This window comes from Ictalurus punctatus, chromosome 1, assembly GCF_001660625.3.
Source record: "Ictalurus punctatus breed USDA103 chromosome 1, Coco_2.0, whole genome shotgun sequence".
Taxonomy (NCBI): domain Eukaryota; kingdom Metazoa; phylum Chordata; class Actinopteri; order Siluriformes; family Ictaluridae; genus Ictalurus; species Ictalurus punctatus.
Window position 1 is genome coordinate 14006568 of NC_030416.2, and position 16301 is coordinate 14022868.

General features: G+C 35.8%; 2 protein-coding genes across 5 annotated transcripts in view; one reads left to right on the top strand and one right to left on the bottom strand.

The window, feature by feature from the left end:
* Positions 1-9709, top strand: part of macc1 (MET transcriptional regulator MACC1) — a 13757-nt gene extending 4048 nt beyond the window's left edge. For all 4 annotated transcript variants that reach the window (XM_017475742.3, XM_017475769.3, XM_017475759.3 and 1 more), the window contains 3 exons: positions 553-2588; positions 2706-2894; positions 4346-9709. In XM_017475742.3, coding sequence (XP_017331231.1) covers positions 553-2588; positions 2706-2894; positions 4346-4549 — 2429 coding nt within the window. In that variant the 3' untranslated portion in view covers positions 4550-9709. The remainder of the gene's footprint in view (positions 1-552; positions 2589-2705; positions 2895-4345) is intronic.
* On the bottom strand, positions 9518-10325 carry hbb (hemoglobin subunit beta; the record flags this gene model as incomplete). Its single annotated transcript, NM_001201019.1, is given in 3 exon segments — positions 9518-9755; positions 9886-10108; positions 10210-10325. Coding segments are annotated over 3 exon segments (444 nt in total). The 3' UTR covers positions 9518-9626.
* Positions 10326-16301: the final 5976 nt, after the last annotated feature.

The window sequence follows — 16301 nt, forward strand, 5'->3', positions numbered from 1 at the left end:
AACAGGTTAATGGTTGTTTTTTTGGATACAGTCTGTAAAATGAACTGAAAATATTCATTTTAGTTTAGCAGAAGGTTAATTAATGTTCCTAAATTCTGTCATAATTGACAAGCTCAAGTTTTCTCATGCCTACTTGTGTGTTATATTGTAGCACATTAATGTTACAATCTCTAAAAAATAAATTAATAAATAAACAAATAAACTTCAATTGGGCTCTGAAATTTAAATGAAATTGTTACCGTAGAGCCCTGGGACCTGAAGGTTACTTTAGTTTACCCAACAGCAGAACATTTTACTGATATTTTTACTTTACTACATACACTAGAATTTTTCTTTTTAACTGTACACATTTACTTTGCCCAAATGCTGTGCTGATACTGCTCACATAGGTTTATGCAAATGAATGGCATAAAATGACCAGTGATGTTGGTTGGATAGTGCCTTGGTGAAGTTATTGTGTGCAAGAGCTTTGCAAAGAAGTGTAAATGTTTTACTTAATATTGCTTTACTGTTATTTGCCCTAATCGTTTACCCAAAATCTTTTTCATCCAGGGAGTTACTTGTCGAAACATTTGGAATGGCCTGGCTTACAGCCTGACCGCCAACCCCAAGTACAAACAACAAATCCCTTCTGGAACAAACTGTCTCAGTCAAATCCTTTCTTAGATGACATTGTGTGCAGAGACAAAACTGATTCAAGTGTGACTATACTGAAGGAGAATCCATCAGCTTTCTTTGGTAACAGTATTGAAGATTGTGAAAGCACATCCTCGGATGAAAACAATTTTGGACATTTTCTTGAGCCTGAGAGAAACAGCCTTAATCGATCCGGGCGATGGAGAAGTGCCTCGGACATTCTTGACAGCATTGTAAAAAGAGAATCCAAAAAGGAGAAGAGCTTTAGATCTCAAGGACCATTCTTGAAACCTGATTTTGACTGGCTTAAAAATGATATGGACGCTTATAAAATGGCCTGGCTGAGCCACAGGCAGTTGACCAGGTCCTGTTTGAACATCAGCCTGATAAAACAAAGTCCTGGTTGGGCTCAAACCCAAGCCACAGACACACAAATTGTCTGTAAGCTCGATCACAATGGAGGCTCAGTGCAGTTGCCTGACTCCACTATCTGTGCCCACATTCCCCAAGGTCAGGTTGCTCCAGGGGAGATCCAAGAAATTGGACTCAAAGCTAGCCTTGATCCACCTCGTGGAATCAATAATAATTATGTAACATCTGTAAGTCCTCTTTTGGAGATCATTCTCAGCAATCCGAATGTTATGGAAGGCATCTCCCTTGATATTAAAATGGCAGCTGAAGTAAAAAATGACCCTTTGAGCCAAGTCATGACAACATTTGTAGGTCTGATGGCGCATAGGAAAGATGGACCTTATGAAAAGGTTAAGGACTGTTACATATATAAGGACATTTTACAAATGAAGATCCAGGAGCCAAAGCCTCGCATGTACATCATTGCTGCTGCAGAGGCCACAGTCATACAGCCACCAGCAACTTCAGTATGGGACTATTTAGACCGACATTTCACAGTCGCAGTATATGGTCCCAAGCATATTCATCCATCTTTCAAAATTGTACAAGTCATCTCTTGCTATAATAGCGTTCCACCCAGGCTTCCTTTCTCTGATATCCAAAAAGGTAACAGAAACTTGCCCCCTGTTGTGTTGCAACTTTGGGGAAAGCATGAGTTCAATCCACATGGTCTAAATGATTTGCACATTACAACCAGTGTGATGGAATCAAAGTTTGAAGTGAAATATGAGGATAAGAACAAAGAGGTCAAATTAGAGGAGCTCAAAACAGGCAGAGTGATCCATTTGCCATTGGAACTATCCAGGGCAGGCAATGGAGATATGGGTCAGTTCAAACTTGCCATCCAGGTGAAGGACTCCAATTGCCTCTCTTTAGCAGACTTTAACATTACTTCTCCTGAAGCTGCTCCTCTGAGGACAGAGAAACATGGACTCAGACTTGTGGATCGTCACAGGGAAGTGACCCATTCTCAAGCTATTCCAGAAGAATCTGTCCCAGACTTACCAAAGTTCCGAGATATGCCAGTGAATATTCAGTGGTACGGTGTTGCATTGAAATCTCTTCTTAGACAGCCAAGAGTGGAGTATCTTCTAGAGTACTTCAAGGGTGACACAATTGCTCTGCTTTCCAGAGAAACGGTTAAATCTGTTGGACAGTCAAAAGTAAAAGAGTGGTACATTGGCTTTCTCAGGGGAAGTGTTGGTTTGGTACACTGCAAGAATGTGAAGGTTATAACAAAGGACCAAGTAATTGACTTCTCTGGAGTTAGACTCACTACACAAACCCTGCTGGACAACATGACTTTGCCATTTAAAAAGCTCACATACATGTACTCTGCCATTCAGACCCTAGTAACAGATCACATAACCTGCTGGAGGACTTTTGCTGCAGCTCTGGGTTACTCAAACCTCTCAATAGAAAATTTCTCTAGGAGGCAAACTGAGACTGAAGCAGAGAAGGTAGCATGTGTACTTGAGAAGCTTAAGGAAGACTGCCACACAGAAAAAACTAAAAGGAAATTTCAATATGAACTCTTAATAGTAAGTATCTTTAGTTATATAAATGCATCTTCGTATTTAGTTGATTAGTTTTTGAGTATTGAGTGTTCTGAAAATGTTTAGATGATCATGACATAATGTTGTTTTCTTTCTTAACAGGGGCTCTTAAAAATGGATGCTCAAGGCCTCGTAGCCCATTTAATCCAGAACACAGTTATTCTGTCCACAGCTGTTGAGCTTGGTGTACGGTGGAGGGAACTAGCTGAGAAGATTGGAAAGCTTTCCAGTTCTCAGATTGCTGGTTATGAGGCACCACACAGGGGGAAAAGTGGAGAAGTCAGTGCCCAGGTAAGCACCTGTAAAGCTTTCCTGCTGTGGATTCTATTTAAAGACTTTACTACTGTGCCTTGCATAAGTATTCAGCCCCTTGAACTTTGCCACATCTTGTAGTGTTACTGAAACTGCAAGGGTCTTATTTGGGATTACATGCCATGCAACTCCACACATTAACCCATAGTATTTAAATGGGAGGAAAAAAACAAAGTCCGTAAAACTACTGACAAATGTAATTGCATAAGAACCCCCTAAATTAGTTCTGGTGATAACTACTTATCCAAAGTCACATAATTAATTGGAGTCCATCTGTGCTCATTTAACACATGGTCTCACCTGTTCCTTGAAGGCCTCAGTGATGGGTAGAGAACATATCTAAACAAACAGCATCCTGAAAACTAAAGAGGCATCGAAACAAGCCCAGGACATAGTTCTGGAAAGATATCAAACAAGGTTTGTTTATTAAAAATACCCCAAACTTTGAACATCCCACAGAACCCTATTAAACCCATTATTAATAATTATAAAGAATATGGCACAACTGCGACTCTGACTTTTGATGGATGGCCTCCTCTAGTCAATGACCAGATAAGGAGGACAAAGGTAACTCTGAAAGAGCTGGAGAGATATGCATTTCCAATGAGAGAAGCCGTTCACAGGACAAGCATAGCCTAAATCCATTCTGAAGACATTTATTTACACTTACATTTACATTTATTCATTTAGCAGACGCTTTTATCCAAACCGACTTACAAATGAGGAAATACAAGCAAAGCAATATATCAAGCGGAGAACAATAAGTAGTGCTACCATACAAGATTTATAATTGAGTTCTAGAAAAGCAAAGTGCGCAGGGTAGAGGTGTAAGAGCCAGAGTAAGTTTTTTTTGTTTGTTTGTTTGTTTTTTAAAGGATAATGTGAGGTTTGGCGTTTTAGGGGTTAGTTAAGTGTTCGCGGAAGGGGTGGGTCTTTAGCTCTTTTTTGAAGATAGTGACGGATTCTGCTGTCTGGACTGAGGTTGGAAGTTCATTCCACCACGGACAGTTGGTGTGAAAGACTCAGCAAATGTTGATAAAAGTTCCCAGAACTGCCCCCCCCCCCCCCCCCCCCCCTCAAATAACCCTTTTGTCACAAAATATTTTGCACTTTCAAATGTTTACTGTTCAAATGTTTCCTGTCTTTTGAACCTTCAAATATTTACTATACATATTGTGTAAATTAAATGCTACAAATCAGGATTAAGTCCATTCCAATTCCAGGTTGTAGCGCTACAAAATGCAGAAAAGTTCAAGGGAAGTGAATACTGACATACTGTTAATGCATACGTAGCGTAGAGAAGAGCTATCCGAAGTATATCAAAATATAACATTTCTGTTACTGTGTTAAATGTTTGGAATGTATAGGTTATGTGTGTATAAAGAGGAATTTAATGTTCCGGTTTAAGGTGATTTACTAATCTCTTTCAGTCAATGTGGAAGCCTGCGTATGACTTCCTGTACGCGTGGAGTATGCAGTATGGTGAGGGCTATAGGGACATGCTTCAGGCTCTTCATCTGGCCCTGGACAAGATGAAGAGCCCAGTGACTAAACACTGGAGACACATTACTGGAGCTCTCATTACAGTAAACTGCATGGAGATCTTGAGGGCCTCTGCTTTCCACACAGCATAGTGAACATTAATGGCAAACTGAGGTGGGTTTAAGAATGTCATGCATTATGTCTATTTTTCTGTATTTGTATAGCAGTGAGGAATACATGCTTTCTTTGTATAGTTTGTAACCGAAAATGTAAGAATAATACAGAACTTATTCTGTTGGACTTGGAATGTATTCTTTTGTACTGTTCGATATGTGAAGTTACACTGGCCAACAAAAAAGGTATTCAAGTTACTTTTTTTTTTTCTTCTTCTTCTTCTTCTTCTTTATTTTCATGTTATTACACTGTATAGATTAATTGTATGTTAAATGAAATGCCTCACATCCAAAGCCTGAGCCCTGGTTATGTTGTTGTTCATTTCAATCTGTTAACTTTGAAATAGAGAGAATCTAGACACTTCCTCTATATCAAACTCCTGCCACTTAAGATGAAGCCTGTCTAAGTTCCTTGTGTTGCTGGGACAACTGATTGCTAGACTTTTTTCTAGACTTAATATAAATATTTTACCAGTGCACTTAAAAAATATATTGTTACATGTACTATTTTAATATTTAATCTTATAACTATTATTGCTGAACTAGAAAAATAAAACAGATTTTAACTGTTTCATGTATGAATGGTCAATTTTAACTATCTTTTATTTTCATTTTACATTGCGTTTACATGGGCCATCATGTATTTTGTGGCACAAAAAGCCTTGTATCAGCAGAGTGTCCTGTTCTTTCAGTGTTTTGTATTTGCATGGCAGGCCTGTCACTTTCTCTTAGTAGCTTTTTAAATAATGCTATTTGCAGAGTGCTTGACTGTGTAGTGACCTCAATATCACAATGGTCCATTTGCAGCAGAGTGACTGTGGAATTCAAGCTGTTCTTCAATGTACTAATGAATACAGATCCAAAGCATCACTTATGAGTTAGGTCAGTTTTGTCTTGAATGTTTTTAGCTATCCATAAAAAGAGCAATGCCTAATTAGTACACTCATGCACTGCCAGAAAAAAAGGTACTATTCTGTACTATACATACAAGGTACTGTATAAACAAGGCATTCTTCAGACCCAATTATATCCCTCAGTGAGGTTCCTAAAATTAAATTCTTTAATTAAAAGTATAAAGACATACTGTTGATGATAAAATACCAGTGAGAAGCAAACCCTAGTTTAGTACATTTTCCTCAAACTATACATGCACAAACATGGACCTACAAAGTATTCTTTAACTGGGGGAATAACCTTCAGTATCTTATATTCCCCAAAAAGCCCCCTGTACTGTTCAAAAGTTGGCCATTTTGTTCATGTGTTGAAGTGAATACTGCACCGTAGTGAATAACACAACAGATGATGGCTGATTTTTATGTGCTACATGCTTCAGCACTTGGCATCCCAGCTCTGTCAGTTTGTGTAGTCTACCACTTTGTGGCTGAGCTTGTTGTTGCTCCTAAATGCTTCCATTTCATAATTATAGCACTTACTGTTGATGAGGACAGATCTAGCAGGGCAGAAAGTTCATGAACTGACTTGTGGCATCCTATGACAGGGCCATGTTTAAAGTCACTGAGCTCTTCAGTATAACCCCTTCTACTACCAATGTTTATCTATGTAAATTGCATGGACGGGTGCATGATTTTATGCACGTTAGCAAGGAGTGTGGCTGAAACACCTAAACTCACTAATTAGCAGAGGTGGGTAGTAACGCGCTACATTTTCTTCTCTACATTCACCTGAGTAACTTTTTTTGAAACGAAAAGTAATTTTAGAAGTAGGGTTACTTTTAGAATTTTTGGCTACTCTACCCACCTGATAATTAGGGGGTTGTCCACATATTTTTGGACACAGTGTATTTCTCATTCCTGAAAGAAGATTTTCGACATATTGCTAAAGATGGTAGTTGTTTCAGTGTAGAAAAGGGTAAAAGCTCCAATAGAAACTAGATGGATATAAATTTTATTTATCCAGAAGGAAAGTGCAACATTACTGTAGTGGTAAAAGAAACATTCGCAGATAAACAAATAAAATAACTGCAAAAAAAAGAATCTAAAGAAAATCTATTAGGAAGGGAAGGGAGTTTGTGGGACTCAAGGGAGCTGTGTGGAGCATGAAACATTCTACAGGGAGAGTGTGTATAAAATTCACCAGTGCATATATGCATCATATCCTACAACATGAAGGAGAAGCAGTGTGTGCTGTTTGCCATTGGGCATCTGTCTGCGGGGAAAGCACAAGCACCTATTAGCTTAGCTTTGCTTATGGCCATAGTGCATTTAAAGCAATATAATAATAACAAAAATGAAACACATTCACTTTATGTAGCACTCGAGCGAAATCCTGTTGTGGCTTCACTCCCATTGGTAGTCGCTGCACTAAGTCGCTCCAAATTTGCATAAAGTTAAACTTTTCTCAACTTTGTCATGCTGCTGGACACGCCCACATCTAGTCGCTATCGCTCATGTCGCCCGAAGTCGCCAGCTCTCATTGAAAATTAATGGATTCCAGTCGTATTTTCACTGCAAGTCGTTGTATGTGTGAATGCACCTTTAAGCAGTCGCCCGTGTACAGGATGTGAGCAAAACCTCAGGAAGAAGGAAAGATTTATTTTGCAGTTCTAAGGCCGAGCTTTTCCTTGGTGAATACTGTGTAAATAGGTTGTAAATTCACTGTACTCAGAACCAGTTAGGCTGGAGGATTGCCATGTCTAACAGCACAATGCTAACCACTGCTCTGCCGTGTGCTGTTCAGCACTTTTGTTATCACGGTCCTGTACCCACTGAGGCGCAGTGAGGACAGAAACAGAGCAGCACCAAAGTAGACTTTTTCTTTCTTTCTTTCTTTCTTTCTTTCTTTCTTTCTTTCTTTCTTTCTTTCTTTCTTTCTTTCTTTCTTTCTTTTTTAAGCGCACTGAGGCAGATTACTTTGAGTTTAATGAGGTATGACCTCTTTTGTTGCTGCACTCATGCAACCAACTGGATAAACAGTCATGCAAAATCTTTTTGCATAATACAGTGAATGTAGGCTATTTTTAAAAAATCAGATTTTTTTTTTTTATATATAATTCTTTTCAGCAAAGAGAGAGTGCCACCCAGTGGCCTAGTAGGCAGGTGTACAGGCATTTTTTCCTAAATAATTTTTTTTAAAATTTGACACCCATCTGAACATGAGTAGCAGCAGTAGTAAGAATAGAGTATTACATAACGTGTATGAAGTAAACATTTATTACAGCAGCATGGATCCTGACCACAACATGCTAATAGCTGGTTGATGAGTAATGTGAACTAATGGCCTAAGGCTAAATATATGCTCACCTACAGTATATGTTTCTATAATTCAGGCCATATTGTAATATGTAGCAGTGTAATTGTATTATTTCTACATATTGCACAGCCCTTCTACAAATACCTACTTTTACATGCAAACCTGTTTAGAGACTATTGCCATTTTACAGTTTAGTTGTGTGGGTTAGTTACTGTTTTTCTGAGGAAATATTTTTCTGCAACTAAACCACACAGACAAATGCAAAAGATATGTAAATATCTGGGTTACTAGTCATCATTTCTTTTATGTATTAAATGCTTTATGCTGTGTGTATGTGATGAACATTACTATGATGTTTAAAACATTAAGAAAATGGGAAATTTACATTTACAAAATAAACTGTAAATACATTAGAACCATGCCAAAGCCACTCCGCTCTATACAGAACTACTAAAGAGCTTTTATATATATATATACAAATTCCACACTCCTGGGTAAAATAAATGAGCCAAGCCCAAAATGACAAAATATTATACTTTTAATATTCTTAACAACAAATCATTGGTCAGGAATTGAGCAAGAATTAAACAAATAGATAAAGTAACTTAGTGGGATAGCTTTTCCCTTCGATTTCTTTAAATGTTTATGCTTTGTGGGTAAACTTGCAGACTGCTAATTATTTTTATTTTATTATTTAGTTTATTTTAATTTTGTACGCAGTCATGTGTTATTTTGAATTTTACATCAACCATTTTTATCATTATCATGATTTTACCTTTGCATGCAAGAAGACCATATAAGTGAATTTCCTTGTTTCTAGCTTTTCCCAAAACAGTTCACTGCAGCTAAAGTAAACAAGCAAATGGTGGCACAGGAGGTCTCAGGAGTGCATTCGTTTCATTCTTGCTCATTTTCCGATCAATGATTTGTTGTTAAGATCGTTAAAAGCTTAATATTTTGCCATTTTGGGCCCTTTTTTTGCCCAGGAGTGTATACTTCAGTAGTTTTACTAAATGAGAGAGGAGAACAACGGTATGCAAGAAAGTGCTGCATGGAATGACAATCAGCAGCAGGACCACTTAATATTAATTAATATCACTTAATATTTCAGAGAAAATATGACCGTTTTTAACTTTTTGCTGAACTTTTTTCTTGCCTATTATTTACACTTTGAAATAAATGAATCCTGTTATACCAGAATGCCAGTGCTTGTATTTGTTCTTCCAAGTACAGGTATGCCATTAATCTATACCACATCACTGCTGTTAATAAGTTACAGTTATGTTTGACATGTTTTATTAGCTACACAGATAATAAACACGGTTTTATGAATCTCTACTATTTTCTCTTGTAGTTATTCAGTAGTAATTTGATAGTTTGTTTCACAATTGTGTAATTATTCATTAATTTTCTCTATTTGATTTATGTTTGCATTTGCTTGCTTTCTTGTTTTTTGGTGTTTGGTTTTTTTGGGGTTTTTTTTTTTTTTTTTTTTTTTTTTAGTCCTCTCTTGAAATCAGTTTTTGAATGAAGCAGTCAAAAGATTGTAGTCACACCTTCAAATAATTTGACCCAATCAACCGAGTTCATCAAGCATCCTCATTATAGGAGTAGAGATGCTCATACAGTAGCTTAATTCAACAGATTTTATTTGCATGTGGATGAATTTAACCTGCCTTATTTATTCTGGGTAGTAAAAGCCCTAAATGCACAATGAATGACCACAGAGTTCACAAATGTGTATTGGTAATTTTATTTAAATACTTGCTTTCACAAGTAGTACATGGTCATTTTTAGAACTGAAAACGTTTGATGGTCCTCTCTGGCCGTCAAATCACTTCAGCATTTATTGGTACTGCTTTCCGAGTGCAGAGACAACAACAGCCAGGAACTTATGCAGAGCTGCCTGTACTTCGGCTGTGAAGCTGGCACCCAGGACAGAGGCAATGACGATGGTGATGCAGTCAGCCAGCAGCTATATGTGGGAACAGAGTGAACCCAGGTTAAGTTATAAAACAAACAAGTATTGTAAGTGCTACCTTTTAAACTGCCAGTGAGTTAACTAACTGAAGGAATAACTTGGAAATAAACAAAACCAGACGCACCTTGAAGTTATCAGGATCCACGTGCAGTTTCTCAGAGTGCAGCACACTCAGGTCGGCGTAAATGGCCTTAATGTTGTCCATGTTCTTCGCTGCTTTCTCCAGACCACGTACTACTACCAAGCCATGGGCAGCAACCTTGGGGTTTCCAATGATGGCAGCGGCGTTGTACAAGTTTCCAAAGCTACCGAAGTACCTCTGGGTCCATGGGTAAACGACGAGACACCTGAGTGGTAAAATCAGAGGTGCTTGATTTCATATTTACAACAACAGAAAAAGAAGTCAATATTTAGGAGGAAAGAACGATAATGATTTGCAAAACCCTACCTTGACAGTGCCTGGTGACCAACTGACTCGTAGTCGATCTTGGAAAAGAGGTCCTGGATGGTAGCGCGCTCGAAGTCTGTCCAAACAACCATGTTGCTGCTTTTTGGGGTTTCTATGTTCTGATGAACTAAGTGCCCTGTAACTGAGGTCTGGTTAGGCAACTTATATAGGCTTGTGAGCTTGACTGCTCCTCCCAAGACCAGACAAGAAACATTTTATGGGGTGTCTCTTGCAGTCTGAATGATTTTGATTAGATATGAATGCTTATCTTTCAAACAGTGTTGTCATGGTATGTGATAAAGCTTCCTGTTTGTGCATGCACACTGTCTTACAGAACTTATTGGTAGCGGTGTACATACTTAATGTACATCGGTTTCAATGGCATTAGTTTAACCTGAGGAGATGACATAATGACTGAAAACTTCTCGCAGAATTAATGCCTGAGCAAATAAAATCATGCTTGTTAATCCCTGTAATGTAATAACACCGCTATCAATGGATGCTGTAGGTAGCAAATATCTTTATGCACATAGCCTACTAAACATTTTGTACATAAATAAAATATATATATATATATATATATATATATATATATATATATATATATATATATATATATATATATATATATATATATACGTGTGTGTGTGTATATATATATATATATATATATATATATATACAAACATATTTTATATATATATATATATATATATATATATATATATATATATATATATATATATATATATATATATATATATATATATATATATATATATATAAAATATGTTTGTTACCTATTATCTATTTGATTCATTATCATTTTTTTTATTGCAAAAGTCCTTCTTTGTTTTTAGCCCAAAGGCCAAGTGCATAATGTAACAAACACCACCCTGCATTAGACAGACGTTATAACTTGTACAGGATTTTTTATCTTGCTTCATTTATTAACTTCACCTCTCATGTGCTGTTTACAAAAGTTCAGATGGAGTAATGTATCACAGAGCTTGTAGTTACTTAATTCTTGCTCTTGGATTCTGAGAGATTACATGTCAAATTATTAAGAATCTATTTGCTTTTCCTAACTGATGCCATTTGATTAAATTGAATAAATTGAATAGTCATTGTACCATCTGCATTACCTATGTGCTCTTTGAAGCACAAGCCTGCTTGATTTAGATTTTTCATGTATGTATATATATATATATATATATATATATTTAGACACATTGGAAATTCAAAAAGTGTTGCAATATGTTTGAATTCACTCCTTTTGATTTTTATACACACACACACACACACACACACACACACACACACATATACATATATATATATATATATATATATATATATATGTATATGTATATATATATATATATGTATATATATATGTATATGTGTGTGTGTGTGTGTGTGTGTGTGTGTGTGTATAAAAATCAAAAGGAGTGAATTCAAACATATTGCAACACTTTTTGAATTTCCAATGTGTCTAAATTTTCTTTAATAAAACAGCATACCCAGCACATAACCCAGATGTGGGGGGGAAAGCACAGCTTTTTTTCAAGACTGACTGAAAAGTATAATTACTGACATGTTTGGAAATTTTGGATGACTTGCTTGGATTAGGACTTAATTCTTCAGTCTTCAGTTACATGTTTTAAAAAATTATAGTATATTTATTAAAGACATATAAAATAAAATTCAATAACAGGACCTGAAAAAAACATCATCTCCAAAGTTATAAACATATTGCAACATATATGTCCCATTACTTAACTAGATTAAGTAATGGGACATATTAAGATGGTGGCCAGATTGACATTCTTTAAATAATTTGTTACAGCAATAATATCAGTAACCTTCAGTCAGAAATCTTTTTAATAACCAATCTTTTCTAAAATTCAGGATGAACAGATTAAGTAAAAAATAAACGGTAAAAGAAAACCACTAAAAGGTAAGTAACAATGTTAAAATTAAAATCAAAAGTTAAAATAAAACCCAGAGACTTAACCAAAGAACCCAATACTTTAATCATAAGTGCAGACCATTCATAGCATCTATAGGAGGTTTTGTTCAATTGTTCCATGTTCACAGTTGTGTGAATTGTGTTATTTTCATGATGACACACCCCCCTTATCAGGCCAGAAAAAAAATGCTGCTGAGTTAAACTGCCCCAATTTCCTGATGTCCTAATGGCAATTAAAATTAGTAATCAGTGACTTATGTTTATTAGCTATACTTTGGTTTTTTTGTTGTTTTTTTTAAACTACACAACCACAGATTGTAGTCTGGTAAAATAGTTACATTAAGTCTTTATTTGAGACCTATCCAAGATGCATTACTTTATAAAATAACTATATTTTCTAAGAACTTTTAGGTTACTCTGGACAGGTAAATTCTAAAACAGATTACTGCGACAAACTTGATGTATAGATTCAAAAACCCACTGAAAAAATATGCATGGTTTAATATATTTAAATGTAAATTTTTATTAAAATGGCAGACTTTCCACTTAAGTAAATTATGCAGGTAAGTTCAGCGAAAAGTAAATAAGTAAATAATTGCAGGTTTATGTTAAAATCATTAAAGAGAAATATGTAGGCCTCCACATAGTCTACGAATTAAATTTATCAGAGTAACGTGGATATTATATCAAAAATGCATATTCTACTAAAAAGGGCTTTGCGATAAACTTTTAGTGTCCAATTTATCGTAATATATCAACACTTCAAGGCATGCCTAAAAAAGCGTTTGTATATTGCTATCGTACGGATAATGATTTGATTGAAGAATTAAGACAAGCCAGACACGAGAAATAATATAAAATAAAATGGTTTCCTGTGTTTAACTTTGCTGTGAATGCCAGCACGGTCACATTAGAAACTGCTTTATTAAATACTGTGCACTTTTTAACACAATGATCTCTCTTTGTGGTAATAAACAATGTGTGTTACTTTACTAATGCAACTTCTTTCTGCAAGCAATGACCCACAAATGCAGCTAAAAAATAAAAAAAAGTCGCATACTGACAGAAATGCACAGTCAGTGTTCTCGTTCATCTGCATGTCAGACACCATGACACGTGTAATCCAAAACTGCTTGTCAAAGACTCTTAACTCACTGAAACGGTTCTGCTTGGAACTCATTTTGATAGGGAAACACATAAAGCATTTAGATTACCCCAGAATATAACCAAAGAACCCTTAATACTTCAAGACCTAATCTTTATCTAGATTGAATATTTTTTTCTGAATGTTTGCCTTGACATAAATAGTAGTCTTTAAGCATTAACGCAGGATGGATTAATAAATAATGTATGCGTTCTGTATTCCCAATTTTTTAATTTTTTTGTCATTCTATCCTACTGGCTCATCATTTAAATATTTGGTCAAAGTAACTTCCAAAAAGTCCATACGAATTATGTCTGCAGTACACTATATGCACTGAAAATAAAATATTGGAGTGAAATTTACTCACGAAATGTGTGGTAACAATGTCCACACAAAAATAACAGTACATTACTTTGGGTTTTAACCACATATTTACATGAATTAATTTAGTACAGAACTTAAAAGCATTTAAGTAATTCTAATAATTAGCTTTTATTGTGTAAAAATCACAAATTTGTTTTTGTCATATTTACTGGACCATTCAATTTTTTTTTTTTCAGTGATAGCCAACAGTATGTGCATGCCCAATTATAACCCCCATATGTTGGCATTCACCCAATTTTTTGCCACAAAGCTTGGAGTCACGTGATTGTCTAGAATGTCTTACAATTTCCCTTCAATGGAACTAAGAGGCCCAATGCTGTTCCAGCATGACAATGCCCCTGTGCACAAAACAAGGTCCATAAAGACATTGTTTGCAACATTGGTTTGGAAGCACACACGTGATCTGCGCAGAACTCTGACCTCAACCTTATTGAACATTTTTGGGATGAATTGGGACGCTGACTGCGCGCCAGGCCTCCTCACCCACATCATTGCCCAGTCTCACTAATGCTATTGCAGCTGAATTGGCACAAATCTCCACAGCTGCACTGCAAAATTTTGTGAAAAGCCTTTCCAGCAGAGTGGAAAGGTTGTTATAGCAGCAAAGGGGGGGCAACTCCATATTAATGCCATGTCTCTGGAACACGATGTTCAACGGTCGTTCATGGTCATCTACTTCTGTACTTCTGGCCATATAGTGTATTGTGACACTAAAGTACAGACTATGAAACTTATAATTATAAACATAAATATATTAGCTTAGCCTATCAAGGATAAATAAGTCATTTATTGTAATTATATATTTTTTATAGGTTTACAATATTTTGAGATAATTGTTTTAAAGGAAAATATAGTCCTTAAAGTATATTATATGGTCATATTGAAAAAATAACTAATTCCATGTTTTTATAATATAACATGAAATATGGGGGATTTGGATTGCAGGTGAAGCCTACAGTATATTGTAGAAAAATGCAGTGCAGTTTATTCATATTATGGTTAATTAATTTGTAAGGTATTGTTTTTATTCATTTCATTACAAACCTTTGAGTTATAAGCCCTCAATACAGCAGTGTCCTCATGCAATTTCTTGTCAACACCTTCTACAGCAGAAGGAAGAGCGAGGTTCAGACAGTTGTTTTGCCACCTGTCTCATCCAGTGAGGAAAATGAAGCAGGTGAAATTCATGCAGTAAACCAGAGTGAGAATGTTGGCAACAGTGCTGAAGATAGAAGGCAGAAGAAGGAGCACACTATAACCAAGTTGTATTTTGAAAATAATTGTGAAATTGGCCTATTTAAACCTTGCAGGCAGAGAAATTAGTATAGACCTAGCCATGCCATTATAAGTCTGATTTGATTTGTCTGTATATCTCTGCTGTGGATTAAATGCAGCTCTCACACAGCAGTTGTGTTCTATTTGGGAAAGTCTAAACATTGTAAATAGGCCGATTTGGGTGACCGTGTGAAAGAAAGAATGGATGGTAGCACATACAGTTGAGGTCATAAGTTTACATACACCTTACAGAATCTGCAAAATGTTAATAATAATAATAATAATAATAATAATAATAATAATAATAATAATAATAATAATGAGTGATCATAAAAAGTGCATTTTGCATCAAACTGTGTCATTTACCAATAAAAATGAAATGGATTAACTGAAAAAGTGGAATAGGTGCTGGAAAAAAAGAAACGTACACTGGCCAAAAGTTTGTGGACACATGACAATCACACCCATATGTGGGCCTTCCCTAAACTGTTGACACAAAGTTGGAGTGGAATAACCCAAGTAGGCACAGACCTCAACCCCACTGAACACCTTTGGGATGAACACTGACTGTCCCCAAGGAAGTTCTCACCCAACATCATTCCCTGGCCTCATTACGTGTTTGGATCGGCAAATACTTGGAGTAATGCTGCAGCACGTATGGTTGTGCTGGTCAGGTCTCCACATAATTTTGGCTATATAGTGTATAATAAGTATGACTTACAACAGACCGATCCAAGACTTTCTGTACATACAATGGTTTATACCATAATTCATAGGAATATATCTGCTACACCATTCAAACACATTTTCTCCCAGATGGTTTTGGATTGCCTTGCATCAGCTGTCAAGTCAAACAGATCTGTTTTATACTTCGAGTGCACAGATCAAATCAAAACACATTCAACCATTAAAAATGATAAACTAGAATATAATGTTAATGAATAGATCAGAATTCTATTCTTTGTCACACACTGTAAAACCGGATAAGTTCATTTAACGCAAAAAATTTAGGAAACTAATTACCTCGAAATTTTTAAGTTGATAAATCAATTTCTTTAAGCCAAATACACTTAAATATAACAAGTTTGAGTTAAATTTTTGTTATGTTTAGTAGACAAGTGCATTTGGCTTAAAGAAATTGATTTATCGACTTAAAAATGTTGAGGTAATTAGTTTCCGCAAATTTTTTGAGTCAAATGAACTATCCAGTTTTACAGTGCATGGATGCTTATTTGACTGAAAAGTAATAATTAGCCAAATATTCAAGTGAGTAGGCTATATCACATACTGTGTAGGTAACATTACTAAAAATACAGT